At 42.0% G+C, this 14541-nt stretch overlaps 1 protein-coding gene across 3 annotated transcripts in view; it reads right to left on the reverse strand.

Annotated features, from left to right (window-relative positions):
* The window catches only part of LOC119851300 (lysine--tRNA ligase-like), a 45565-nt gene that overhangs the window by 14293 nt on the left and 16731 nt on the right, over positions 1-14541 (reverse strand). For 2 of the 3 annotated variants that reach the window (XM_043508189.1, XM_038390933.2), the window contains exons 3-6: positions 8742-8907; positions 5496-5589; positions 3662-3848; positions 2146-2271 (exon numbers count right to left, since the gene is read on the reverse strand). In XM_043508189.1, coding sequence (XP_043364124.1) covers positions 2146-2271; positions 3662-3848; positions 5496-5509 — 327 coding nt within the window. In that variant the 5' untranslated portion in view covers positions 5510-5589; positions 8742-8907. Of the gene's footprint in view, positions 1-2145; positions 2272-3661; positions 3849-5495; positions 5590-8741; positions 8908-9901; positions 9988-11804; positions 11854-14541 lie in introns of those variants that run through there. The other variant, XM_043508188.1, reaches the window with a different exon arrangement.

Genomic DNA, 14541 nt, shown 5'->3' on the forward strand with positions numbered 1-14541 from the left:
CTTACATCAAGCAGCTCCCAGAAGCAGCGGCATGTCCCCCTTCCAGCTCCTACATGGAGGCGCAGCCAGACAACTCTGCCCACTGCCCTGTCCGCAGGCGTTTGGGGTGGGGGCAGTGTACAAAGCCCCGTGGCTGCCCCTACACGTAGGAGCCGGAGGGGGGACATGCTGCTGCTTCCGGGATCAGTGCAGAGTGGACCCTGCTCCCCAACGGGAACGCGAGGGCTGGATAAAAACGTCTGGAGGGCCGGATGTGGCCCCCGGGCTGTAGTTTGCCCACTCCTGATCTTGGTGATTAGAGCTAGAAAAAGATACAGACCTGTCTTGGGGTAACATTTTCTGAAGTGCCTAAAGATATGTCTACATTGCATCTGGGAGGCATGATTCCTAGCATGAGTAGACACTAGAACCCTAAAAATGGCAATGTGGATGATGCAGCGCAGGCAGTGACTTGTGCTAGCTAGCCAAGCTCGGAGCCAGGGGTTGGGAAGGCTTGGACTCAGGTGTCTAGCCCAAGCACATGCCGCAACTTCCACATTCCTATTTTTATTGTGCTAACTGGAGCCGAGCTAGTGTTACTTTTACTCTCTAGGAATCCCACCTCCCAGCTCTAGTGTAGACGTATGCTAACTGATTTAGTATTAGAGCTGGTTCGAAAGTCTAACAGAACATTGTTGCAATCGGAGAATGCAGATTCATCAAAATGTTTCACAGAGAAAGTTTGATTTTGATGAAGTAGCAATGGTACTCAGGTATGGTTCTGTCAGAACTGGGGCCATATTCTGGGTCTAGAATGGGAGAAAGCCCAGCCCAGTTCTTCTGATTTCCATTGGCACGGATCACAAAAGACCTCTGAATTGGCACAGTAACTAGATGCGAATTCAGCATAAACTAACATGTACAATAATCTTCCAGCAACTAAGATCTCTGTATATTCCATTGTGGTATGTTCATTTGAATTAACATGCTGCAAGACAACACTGACAAGATTTTATGTCCATGTTGTTTGAGTATGTGTCCATATAAACAATGGAGGCACTTGGTGGGACTCCTTAATTGGAGTAGGTGTTGAGTTTTTAAACATATGCACATGCACACAGTGTCAGTTGAGGGGCCCTAAAAACTTGGTGACCCCGTGGGCCACACTGGCAATTTGATGGCAGCCTGGAGACTACATCCAGGCCTGCCCCTACAGTCTTTATTGATTTCAATGTGAGCTTTGCCTGGTAAAGGACATGAATTACAAATAAGTATTTTAGAAACCAAACATATCTACACAATCATAACAGTAACTTGCACTTTAATAAGCAATATCTAACCATATGTCAAGGAAGATTGGTCTTTTTTTTGCTTCACCACCAAAGAAAACAGAACCATTTGAAATGAATTTGCATCTGGCTGGGGAAATCACTCCTCTTCATGGACCTCTCTTCTGTGTACAAGACATAGCGAGTTGGAGGGAAGCTGCAGGCTCCATTTTAGAACTCTGTAGGCCACGCATAGCCTTCAGGCCACACTTTAGGCTTGCTATATATGGCACTATTACCTGCCTTCAAATTTTAAGCACCAGGAACAACATGCATCTTTATGGAAGATATAACTGCCTATGAATCACCAATCAAACATACTTTGATTAATGTAGCACGTGAATGTCTTTCACTTAGTTATTCAGATCAGGGCAAATCAAGCCTTTTCCAGTAATGAACAGGATACTTTTTATACCATGTAAGATGGTGTGATCTAGAGGAATGAGGACAGAAATGGAGTCAGGAGATACTGGCCTTGGGCGAGACATTTAATCATTCTTTTAGTTTCACCCCCTAAAGCATGGAGAATAGTACCCACCTACCTCTGAGGAGTGTTGTAAGAATTAATGTCTGTACAAGTGCTTTGAACACATATGCCAAAGTCTTCAAAAGCAGCTAATGATTTTGGGCACTCAACTTCACACACCTTGTGAGAGATTGATTTTCAGAAAGTGCTGAGCATCCTTCAGCTGAAAACGAGACACATTAAACATGTCTCAGGTTGAGTGAGCACCCAGAATCATGCATCACTTTTGAAAGTGATTGGCCATTAAAATATCTGAATAATTATGAAACATGTCATAACATAATGCAACCATCACATCTTCTCAGGCCGTACCTCAAGAAATCCAAGATTATCCAGGAACATTCGTAAGTAAGTTATAATTTTACTCCTGGTAATAAACTTCTGCCTCACATAGTCATTCATGATCAAATCTAGGTAACGTTGACGGTATCTGGTTTCCTACAAAGGACCACAAAAAATGATAATATAGATACTGATGAAGCACAATATCCAGCTATTAAATCAACATTCAAAATTAAATCAAATTACTACATGGTATGCATTTCTTTTGATTCAGATATTTCCCTCAGTAGGAAGAATAACCTGCATTCCTATTCCAGAAAGGAGCGAGAAGAAAGCAGATGTTATGACCTGCCAAACAGAAATCCAAATTAAAAAATAAAATCCCACTTTTTTTAAAAAAATGAAGTTTATGTTTCAGTTTAACTGTCCCAAATTCCTTCCTTTTGAAACATAACATTAACCCAGTGTAAAAAAAAACAAACACAGGGACGTATTTGTGGTCTAAGCATCAGCCTTGGCATACCTAGACTCCCTTGAACTGTAGATTCAAATTAGGCAAGTCTGACTCAGCCTTCACAGTAAGTATATTGAGTGCCATGAAGAACTCTGAGATGGGATCTTCTGTAGGGTACTGTAGCAGGCTTCATCTGGGGCCATCAGGCCTAGTGGCCAGGCCATGACACCTCTCTCTCTCTCTCTCTCTCTCTCTCGACTACTCTTCTGGGCAGTCCAGAGAGCCCAGCTGCCAAGTCACAGTTCATTGTCCCCTGAAGTCCTCTGCGATTTCTCAGGTGGCTGAGGGAGAAGGCAAGTGTAGGGGGACCTAGGCCCTCGTTCTCCACCAGGTCCCATCTGGGAGCTCAAGGGGAGAGAGAATGGGGTGGCTCTGGCTGCCAATCCAGATTAGCCTCCCCTGGGCTTCTTTCTACCTTCGCTGCAAGCAGAAGGCTGGGGCCATGCCCCAAACTGAAGGGAAAACAAAAAGTCTCAATAATTCAGAGTCCCAGATGATGGGAGATGGGGGCTTCTCAACTCACTCAGAGTCCAGTTGTTGCTCCTAGTCAAGGAAAAGGGAGGAAAGGTGGGAAGGGGGTGCCAGGCTTCCAGCCAAGTCTTAGGACAGTTTGGTCCTTTCCCTGTTAATTGCTCTGCCTCAGTGGATACAGTCTATCTGCCTTCCTTCAGGCTGCCCTTGGCCCCCACACTATCAGCTTTGTTTGGAAATAACTGCCCAAATATCCTTGTATAAAATTGCCCCTTCCCTGTCTGTGCAAGCTGGCTTCTGCCCTCCCGCACTGGCTGAAATTCAGTAATGGTGTTTGCATGCATATTCTTCATAAAGCACTTTGTGGCAGTTTGGGCTGAAAAGTGTTATATTAATTCAAGGTATTATATGAGATCCATAGCTTTGTGTTCAAACTATACAGACAAAAACAGGCCAACATGAATTTACTTGTACAAAAGAACCTAAAGTAAATCCCATGGAACAATTGCTTCCAGGCAGCTACAGATGGGCTCCCCAGCCATTGTCCCTGATTGAAGTTACCTGATCTTTGAATCCATAATGAAGATGAGGCAGCATATGCAAGCATGGTGACAGCAGCGTTATTTCTGTAGCTATGATGCTAAGTTCTCCATGCTTGGTTCTCCCAGGATATCCCAAAACTCCTATGATGTCTCCTCGCCGCAGCTTATCTATGGTCTTAGTGAAAAGGTCTTCAGACTTAAAAAATCTGACAAAAAGAAGCAGCTGACTTACAAATGTAGAATCCTTTCCAAACCATTAGCTTTCTGTCTAAGGTAGAAAATAACTTTTAGCACAGTTAGGATAATTTTTTTGCAAGGATGGTTTTAGTTTAAGATTTAAGTTTAGTTTCTTTCTTGATTGAAATATAGTTATTTATGATTATTGAGGGTAGACTATAATGGATTACAATAATAATTTAAATAAAAATTCACCTAAGTGAAGTGAAGTGCACTGTGAATTTACACTAGTAACTAACTGCTTAAATAAAAGAAAAGAAGTACTTGTGGCACCTTAGAGACTAACAAATTGAGCATAAGCATCCGATGAAGTGAGCTGTAGCTCAGGAAAGCTTATGCTCAAATAAATGTGTTAGTCTCTAAGGTGCCACAAGTACTCCTTTTCTTTTTGCGAACACAGACTAACATGGCTGCTACTCTGATAACTGCTTAAATGTGATTGAAAAGATCAATCAACTTTAACTACACTACCCAAATTCGAGTTATATTGGATTTTTTTGCCCCTTGATACTATAACTATTCAAAAAAAGGATTTCTCCACTAAGCCACTGGGTTGGTTAATAGAAATTAAAATCATCATTTTTGGAATGTAAGCAATCAAATAAATAAATAAATAAATAAATAAATAAATAGACAAGTACAGCAAATATCCACAAAGATTCTTTCAGATTTTCACATGCATTCACTTTGACTATGTTCACATCCCTTTTGTATTTGCTTTCTGGCCAATAGTCTAACATGTTTACTAGTAGGAATATTTGCCCAAATTGAACATTTTAAGGGAATATTGCAGAAAGCAAATTTCAAATTCCTATTCCCAAGCACACACCAGAAAACTGGATTTTATAAGAGTCACACTTGCATTCAGGAAACACAGCCTCAGTTGGGGTAAACCAGCATAGCTCCTTTGACATCCAATGGTTGATTTACCCCAGCTAAGGCGCTACCTCCCCTCTATGTGTCCAATCAAAATAGAAAATCACAACAAATAGTTCAACAACCACCAACAAGTTGAAATCCATTAGAAATTATTTGCTGAATGTTTGCATGCTAAGTGTGAACAAAGGTATAGACCCTAATCTGTTGCTGTAGAATTCATGAGCAGAAAAGAGACAAATATGACTAACAATTATTCACAACAAATAGTTTGCCCAGCCAAAGAGTAAAAATACTTAGCCTTTAATTAGGCTATGTTAGAAGCCTATTGAAGTGAGTGGGGAGACTCATCACATCAGTGTGCTTTGGGTCACCCCTATAGAATTTGTTTTGAAGCATTGTGCAAATATTAACTAATTAAGCTTCCTAGGAGCTACTGAGCAGCTGCTTGGAAGAGCACCATCAATAAGGGGTTAAAACCACAAAGTTCAGGGTAGTTTGGATCTGGATCAGAATTTTAGGTTTGGACCACAGAAAGGTTTGCTTCCTTCTAAGACTGAAGGAGGAACTCCATTAGAATAAGGTAAACAGCTTTATTCCTAAAGCTACTCTCTCTCTTTCTGCTTCACTGCACAGCTTCTGCCAGCAGCCTTCCCAGGCTCCCTGCAACAGATTTAAAGAAGCAGTGTGTATGTGTATATATATAGGCTCCACATTATTCACAAGTAACATTTACTCACTTAGCATTGGCCATAACTTGTAATTTAAATCCATTTCCCCGGAGATCATAGAAGAAGAGCTTTGCACCAGCAGATCTCTTGGCATGAATTCGTCCTGTAAATAAATAAATAGGGGTTTTTTTGATCATTTATCTACAAACAACATGCTGGGAGAATTCCATGTCTAGCGACTAACCTGACTGCTTCAGACCCCAGGTGTATGGATGAGCTGGGGGTTATCCATCTTTTTCTTTCTTTGGACTATTTGATGAGAGAGACCATCTCATTGACCCATCTCCCCATCCCAGTTTGGACTACCAGAAAAGGCTCTGTTGAGCACTGGCTATAATCAGAATATAGTTTAAGAACCTATGATGTAGAGTTGCAAAGCCTGAAAATAATCATAGGAGAAGTGCATGCCTAGTGCCACATTTTATTAGACATTGGGATTATTCATAATCACAGAGCAGACTAAGTGCACTTTCCAATCAAGGTGCAGGATTTTGAAATTCTCTGTTCTAATATAGGGCTTGATCTATTTCTTGGATAACTTCAAAGCAAGAGACAATTACAGTGGTTAGCAGCCTCCTGGGAGAGGACACCTGCATGCTGATAGAGAGTTTCAGAGATTCCTTGAAAAACGAAGACGATTGATATCAGTGACAGACTGGCAGGCTCATGATTTAGAACAAATACACTCTTCCGCACGATACAAAGGAGGCAATACTAGAATCGGTACAGGTGATGAATGCAGGAATAACTAATCTGCTTCAGATATGACTAACCCAAACCTTCAATCAAAACTGAAGACAAGTTTTTGTTTTGTTTTGGGGCGGGTCTTTTTTTTTTTTTTTTTTTTTAAAAAGGAATTCTCTCTTTTTTGTACCCCTGCACTTCCTGCAGCTGCTGTTAGTTGCAGGGAGGGACCAGTCCGCATGACATGACCAGGGATTGAGTGGAGGACAAAGGTGGCTTAAACTTACTTTTGCATGCCCTTGACACTGCTAAACTGAGTACTCCTCAGTCACAGTTCAGTATTTTGACCTATAAATCCAGGGAGGGAGGTCAGGTTACTAGGTATGACTCACACCTCAGCTTCAACTCAGAAGCCCAGGTTTGGAAGGAGTTATAAATCCTCCAGCCTCAGGACATAAGGCAACCCCTAACTAAAGTTGGCCATGAAGGAACTTTCCCTGGGGCAAATTATTCTGTAACCATTTTCATTACCATTTTTGCACCTTCCTCTGAAGCAGCTGTTACTGCCAGAAACAGGATACTGACTAGATGGACTACTGATCTCATCCAGTATGGCTCCTCCTATGACATTATACTTTAACCATCTGTGCTGACAGCCATGCTTCCCTTCAGTACACAAGCACAATCAAGATGGCAAGTAACACCATGGGGCTGATCCCTATGGGACCATCTCAAAATTCCAGTATCAGTTTTTAGTCACTCTCTAGTTAAGATATGCTGTGTAACGTTGGGCAAGTCCCTTAATCTTTCTTTGCTTCAGTTTCCTCACCTGTAAAATCAGTAGAGTTATATTTGCCTACCTCAAAAAAGTTTTATAATGCTAAATGCATTAGTTTGTGAAGTGTTCTGAGAGTCTCAAATATTATAGAGCTACATATTATATATTACTCTAATTAATGTAATGGTTTAAGATAGCGTTGCCAGGCATCCGGTTTTTGACTGGAACACTGAGTCGAAAAGGGACCCTGGTGGCTCCAGTCAGCACTGCCATGGGCCGCCAAAAGTCCAGTCGGCGGTGCTGGGGGGCTAAGGCAGGCTAGTCCCTACCTATCCTAGCACCGTGCTGCACCCTAGAAGCGGCCAGCACGTCCGGCTCCTAGGCGGGGGGGCCAGGGAGCTCCACACACTGCCCCTGCCCCAAGCACCGGCACCACAATCCCGTTGGCCAGGAACCACAGCCAGTGGGAGCTGGGGTGGGGCGATAGCGTCTGCAGGTGAGAGCAGCACCTGCCTACGAGCTGGATCTGGTGCTGGCCACTTCCAGGGTGCAGCGCGGTACCAGGACAGGCAGGGAGCCTGCCTTGGCCCCGCTGCGCCACTGACTGGGAACAGCCTGAGGTAAGCCTGCTCCCCAACTCCCTGGCCCAGCTCAGAACCCCCTCCCATACCCTGAAACCCTCATTTCTGGCCCCATCCCAGAACCTGCATCATCCCGCCACCCAGAGTTTGTACCCCCTCCCTCACCCAATTGCTTGCTCAGCCTGGAGCTCCCTCCCATATTCTGAACCCCTCAGCTCCACCCCCCAGCCTGGAGCCCCCTCCTGCACCCAAAGCCCCTCATCCTTGACCCCACCCCAGAGCCCAAACCCCCAGACAGAACCCTCACCCCTTCCCGCACCCCAACCGTCTGCCCCAGCCTGGTGAAAATGAGTGAGTGAGGGTGGGGAGAGTGAGCGACAGGGGAGGGAGGGGAAAATGGGGCAGGGCCTCAGAGGAGGGGCAGAGCAGGGGTGCTCGGCAAGAAGGAAGTTGGCAACCCTAGTTTAAGATTTCTGCAGACATTGTCAAAGAACACTTTCTACTCAGCCTTATCCAAGGCTCACTTAAATATATTTTGACAAAAACCTGTTGTAGCATAAGCCAGAGACCTCCTGTCAAATTCAGATAGGATTTTGGTTATCTGCAATTTGCAGTATCACCTAGATAGCACAGAAGAACATTAATTTCAGAAAAAGAGAGTCCTTATGAATATAAGGAGTACTTGTGGCACCTTAGAGACTAACAAATTTATTTAAACATAAGCTTTCTGAGCTACAGCTCACTTCATCGGATGCATATATGCGATGTTGTCACCTGCAACAGTAACAGCATGTCTCTAAGGATGAAAGACTTAGTAAACTTAACTTCTATTTAAAAGGAAAAAATACTATGTCCAAGTTTATGTTGTTCCCTAGCTCTCTATCCATTTGCAGAGATTTTCAGATGCTGGTTTTTACAGGCTAAGTCCAAGCTATCTCAGAGACTGCTTGATGCCCAGAACCAGATAGCTTAATGGACATTAGCATTAGAGAAATAGAGTAAAAAGCATGTGGTCCTCTCCGAAATCAGAACAGATGACATTTTGTTTTACTTTTGTTGTAGAGTAGTACATAATCTGAAAAGACACACAATATGACCAAGTAACTGGATCTCATTCAAATGTATGCTCTACTGCAATTCACCCTTCCATATGAACAACTAATAAATAAGATGGGGGCTTTGGGAACAATTACTACCCTGTCATGTACTAACCTGCCAGAGATAAGCGTTTGTCAGGAAGTTGCTCTCCATTTCCGAGGTAGCTGAATTGGTCAAGGAATTCAGCAAGTGTAGTATTTGTATAGAATTTGTGTGGGTAAGGCTGTTCCCCTTTTTCTTTCAGCTGCTGGACAGAATCGCTTCGAATCAGATGGTATTGCTGCAATGAAAATTTGGAGCAGAGTGAAGGACTTACAAATGATATATAGTCCAGTGTCAATAGTATTACTTTATATTATGTGCTGTAATATGAACTATTATTCTGAGGGGGGCTGGTAGCACCTCCTATTATTAAAGTTCCATGAAACTTCTCATTATAAGACCTGGTTTTCAGTTGCTTATAACTTTGCCACATGTTAACTGTTTGGGCTGCAGTTTTCCCATGCCAAGCGTCTGCCTCAGGCTGAATTGTTTTTTTAAAATTTTCAGCCAGAATGGTTTGGCTGTTTCTGAGAACAAGGCTAGATGTTGTTTGGCTAAAACATGTTAAAAAAGTCAGAAGAGCTTTTCTTTGAAAAGCTATAGTACCCCCATGCTTGGGAGCAGGGAACTAGAAATCTGGCTGCGGGAGGCTTGTGTGTCAGGTATGTGCTATTTGCCATCCCCACAAAAGTCTGCCAGAGTGTGGCCAAGTTATAAGCCCTTGAAAAGTATTGCCGTTTGTGCATGCTGCTTAGATTTTAGCAGCTACAATTCCCTGCTGTTGCGGTCTACACTGGGCATGCTGCAGCCTGGCATGGAGCAGGGCTTCCTCTGAACATGCAGCTCTGGGCTGCCGTGGGCTGTGCTGCATCTCAAGTTCCAGATACTGGAACTGAGAACAAGGAACCTGTCTCTCCTGTGCTCTCAGCAACCCCCCTGCATGGCCCAGGCAGCATAGAGGAGGAAGCCATCGGAGTTGATAACACAGGGGGAAAAGCTGAACCTACAGGGAGGAAAGTGCAGATGGGGAGGAGAGACTGGCTTGTCTAAACTTAAAATGCTACAGTAGCGCCGCACAGCACTTCAGTTTAAACACTACCTACGGTAATGGGAGGATTCTTCCATCAACCTAGCACTGTCTACATGTAGGAAATAGGTTAGCTTAATTTTGCCACTCAGGGCTATGGATTTTTCACACCCCCTGAGCGAGGTAGTTACGCCGGCCTACTTACGTAGTATTGACTAGGCCAGAGACTCAGAACCAGTTGGAAAGATGTGAGACACGACAGAACTGATGAGGAGCCAGAGTAGACGGGGCCTGATTGAATCAGGAAATGAAATCAACAATGGATAGCGAAGAAGGCTGACTATAGGATCCATGTCTCATTTGCTGTGGACGTTGGAAGGTGTTTAGTGAATGAGACAGGAGACTTCAAGAAGAGAAAGGACAGTCTCATGGTTAAGGCAGTTGAATGCTGCCCTGGAGGATTGGATTCTAACCCTGCCTCTGCCACAACGTCCCTGTGTGATTCTGGGTGAATCACTTAAGCCAAATTTTCTCCAGATCAGAAATTCTTAAGAGAACCTACCCAACAGTCAGCAATATTCAAAAGCAGGTAAACAAGGAGCAGTTTTTTTCGTCAACTAAAGCTTGACATGCGAAAAGAAGGGTAAGCCCTTTGGAGCAGGGATGGTCTTTTATTGTGTGCGCGCATGCGCACACAGGGCCCAAAACAATGGGGCTCCAATCCCTGACTGAGGCCTGTCAGTGCTACTGTAACACAAACAAATAATAAAACCTGTTATATGAAATTGAGAATTATATGGCAACAAGGAGAACTGGTCACCACATGCCTTTTTCCTGCATATGCTACCAAAAACAGGAACTTTCAGCCATCAGCCTCACCCTCCTTGACCAAATACCAAACAAGAAGGATGAGAGCAATGTGTTAACTCCACTTCTTTCTGATTCAGGGGCTTACACTAGATGATTCCATGGCCAGTCCCACTTTACATAGTGGTTTCCAAAGCAGCACAATCAGAAATAATTCTGGGTCCTAAAAACGACTGCTTCTCATATGACAAACTACAAACATTTCAACAGGTGTAAGTAGCTAATCTTGGCAAACTTAACACTAGGGGGTGCTGCTAGCCATTTGTTCTAATACAGGCACAGACATTGACCTCAATTGAGTAATGTCAATTTACAGCAGCTGAGAATCTGGCTCATAGTTTCTTAAATGGTAGTTTCAGTTTGGGAGCAATTGAATAATTTATCTTGACATTCTATCTAGATCTATCCATCCTGCTTCTCTATCCTCATGCTAACTGGAATTTGAAGTGAGACAATATTTTGAGACACAAATTGCTCAATAATAGGGTCTCCATACCACTGAGAAACTCCTTGGCATATATTGATTCAAGGTATTTCTAATTCTGATAAAGATAAGGGATATTGCCATCTACTGGTCTCTTAAGCAAGCAGTACCGTAGAATCGCTTTCCTCTGGTAGGTATCTATCCTTTGATCATCATTATTAAACATGTACATTATAGCCTATTTCTGTTTCTTACTTATTTTAGTAATAAAAGGCCACATTCTCAGCTGGTGTAAAGCAATGGAGCAACACTGATTTAAATCTGTCAAGGATCTGGTTTAAGAGAGAGAGAGAGAGATGTCTGAAGTTGATCTCTGTGTTTTATATACACAGAGATGAGCATACTATTTTGAGTTTAGAAACACACAGGATTACCCTTTTAGCATGCTGTTTTTCCCATATTTTCAACAATTACAGGCTCCCACTCCTGTAATATGCTTGAGCTAGCATACGTCAGCAGTTCATCAGAATAAAGAACAGACTGTTTTGCTTCAACAGAGGACTTTGGAATTGATTTATAGGCTGGATTAAACTTTTCCCTTTGATGGCTATTGACTTGATGCCCGGCTATAAATTATATGTGGAATCACAAGATTGCAGTTTATACAATCGGTTGCTAATTTGTTAAGAATCTACAGCAGTGGAAATGGAAGTGAAACCCTTTATTATTAAGGCCTCAACAAAGAGAGACTTCACATGTTAAACTCAAAATACTAGGATAATTGCAATCATTCAGCTGGCCTACTGTTTGATGTTACCTGAGAGTTGCTGCTTAAATGTCTCCTGTGACATCAACCATCTATTTCGCAGTAAGGAACACTGGACAATCTATTAAACGGCAGTGGATTCAAAGGAAAGGATAAGAGCCCTTTTGAAGGTTTTACTTTTGAAACTCCACGCCTTTCCTAAAAACTAGTTAAAAAAAACACAATATAACAGGGAGTATGCAGTGTTGTTGTAGCCATGTTGGTGGCAGGCTATTAGAGAGATAAGGTGGGTGAGTTAATATTTTATTGGACTAACTTCTGTCTGAGACAAGTTTTTGAGCTTACACAGAGAGGAACTCAGTATCACCTGAAAAGCTTGTCTCTCTCACCAACAGAAGTTAGTCCAATAAAAGATAATGGGGAGTAGCTGCTCTTCACAGTGCTTTTATGTAGTGATTAAGATTTTAATTTAACTCCCGTTCATGATTCTAAACTCTTCTACAATCCAAAAAACACACCCACTATATTCAAACAGCAAAGTCAGCTGAGCAACTGACCACAGTAAATCAGCTTTGGCCATTAACTTCAGTTATGTTACTATAAAATCCAGCCTTGCTCTCAAAGACATTGATGGTTTAAACAAAAAAAAAAAAAAAAAAAAAAAAAAACAAAAAACAAAACAAAAAAAACCACTACTTTGTTCTAGGCTAGCTTCTATAAAAATGAAGAGCCATATGTTGCTCTTGGGGAGTGAGGACTCACTTCCATAGGAGGAGGTTACATACATCTCTGAGGCCACACAGATGTCAGAGGCCGCTTTGGATTAAAGTGGATCTATAATATCAAGCTTGAGCAATGGGCCTCAATTGCTGAGCAGATTCTTACAGATTGTTCTAACACAGCTATATCCTTTGTTCTTAAACCAAAAACCATTCACCATGCAACAGTACATTTTGTTGATGTAATTCAGGTGTAAATCTTAGTAAATTATATCCCTCATGGTTATTGTACATTGGGCTGTATTCACCTTCTGGTAGAGTTCTAACTAGCCTGAGCACTAATTGGCATGAATTTCAAATAATTCACAAGGATAAATGGGGAAATCTGAAATATTTGGAGATGGATGTCTATTCTGCATCAATGGAAAAAATTTTCATTTGAACAAAAAAATACATATATATTTGTTCTATCATCTGTTCCAAACAGCTAAAATGTTAAAGAGCTAAAAGGCAAACATCAGAATAGGATGGCCACCATAGCAGAGCCAATCACAATGGGACACAAATACCTTCTGTAACATATGAATAAGAACTCTGAGCTAATATTCCACACTTTACTTGATATTCCATCAACTACTGTGTCCTTTTGAAGCCAATATACAATCAAGGGGAAGGAAAAGAGGACCAAAGAAAATATGTTGTGATATACAGATCTGCTCATTATCTCCACATATTGCTCATGAGCAGCAACATTCTACCTTGTGATGTTACTAATTTCTTCACCTCTGCAAGGCAGCTGGCTTTATTGAATGAACCAAGGGTGTTTCCTTCCAATGTTTACATGTGTTTACTCTACAGAGTAATCACTTGTACTATCACCTCCTTCACAGGTACCCATATGCTGGGGTGGAAAAACTGGTTTCCCCTCCCTTCTTAACTTCCTCCTGCAATGTAACCTTTGCAAACACTTCACAGCTAAACTGAAAATGATGTACTCAAGGTTACATTTAATACTATTGGAGGCCAATTAAGGAACAGAGTATTCAGGACTTGTTCTCTTCACGGATGTGGAGTCTCATCATTAGGAAAGTGAAGCTGTATGTCTCAGTGCTACTATCTCCATTGCCTTGCTATGCTACAATTTGTATAGCGGCTTATAATAATCTGTATATGAAATGCTGACAGACCCTGGTCGTCAGCAGGTGGGATCAAATCAGGGACCTCTGGAGCTTAGTGCATGAGCTTCTACCACATGAGCTAAAAGCCAGCTGGCTGTTTGCTAAGGCTATAGAGCAGACTCATTTAACTCTCTCTCTCTCTCTCTCTCTAAGGGGTCTTGGTGCCACTAGATGAAACCAAGCATCACACTCAGAAAGTGCGTGGGTTACATATAATCAACTTTACTATATAAAATGTTGGCCAACATTTTCAAATATGGGTACCTAAAGTTAAGGTGAATTGGTAGTGGACTATAGAATCTATTTGACATAAATTAGTAGTGGTCTCAGTGTAACCAGCTTTCTTCCTGCTTTGTACCAGGACAGCGGAACAAGTAGGAACAGGAGTCAGAGTTGGTACTGTGGTGATTGACCAATTCTGATGTTAATATACTAGAGATAGAGATAAACATCTTGTGAGATTCAATTAAAACACACTGAATATCAAAAAGTTGCCTCTGCGTTATATTGTTTGTTTTAATAGTGAAATGAGTTTTTATACGGTACCATAATTTACCTGTCACTTCACAGACCGAGCGGGGGAGCAGGGGGGAATAAACCATGTTTACGTGGATTCAAGGATGTCCATACAGGGGTTTGTACCAGTTTAACTAAACTGATTTTGAATTGTAATTATACCAGTCCAATTGTGTATAGACTCTTTGGGGTAGAATCCCCTAGGAGTCAAATTAAAAATTCTGCGTATTTTGTGTGTCAAAACAACACAATATAATCACACCAATTTCAATTATTTTGGTAATTTAAAAATACCTGTCAGCAAGTATGTCTGTAACAATACAGACAGTGAAAGAGAGTGTCCCAGGAGTAGAGCGTTAAAGAAACGCTTATGAC

Source organism: Dermochelys coriacea, chromosome 2 (genome assembly GCF_009764565.3).
Source record: "Dermochelys coriacea isolate rDerCor1 chromosome 2, rDerCor1.pri.v4, whole genome shotgun sequence".
NCBI classification, from domain to species: domain Eukaryota; kingdom Metazoa; phylum Chordata; order Testudines; family Dermochelyidae; genus Dermochelys; species Dermochelys coriacea.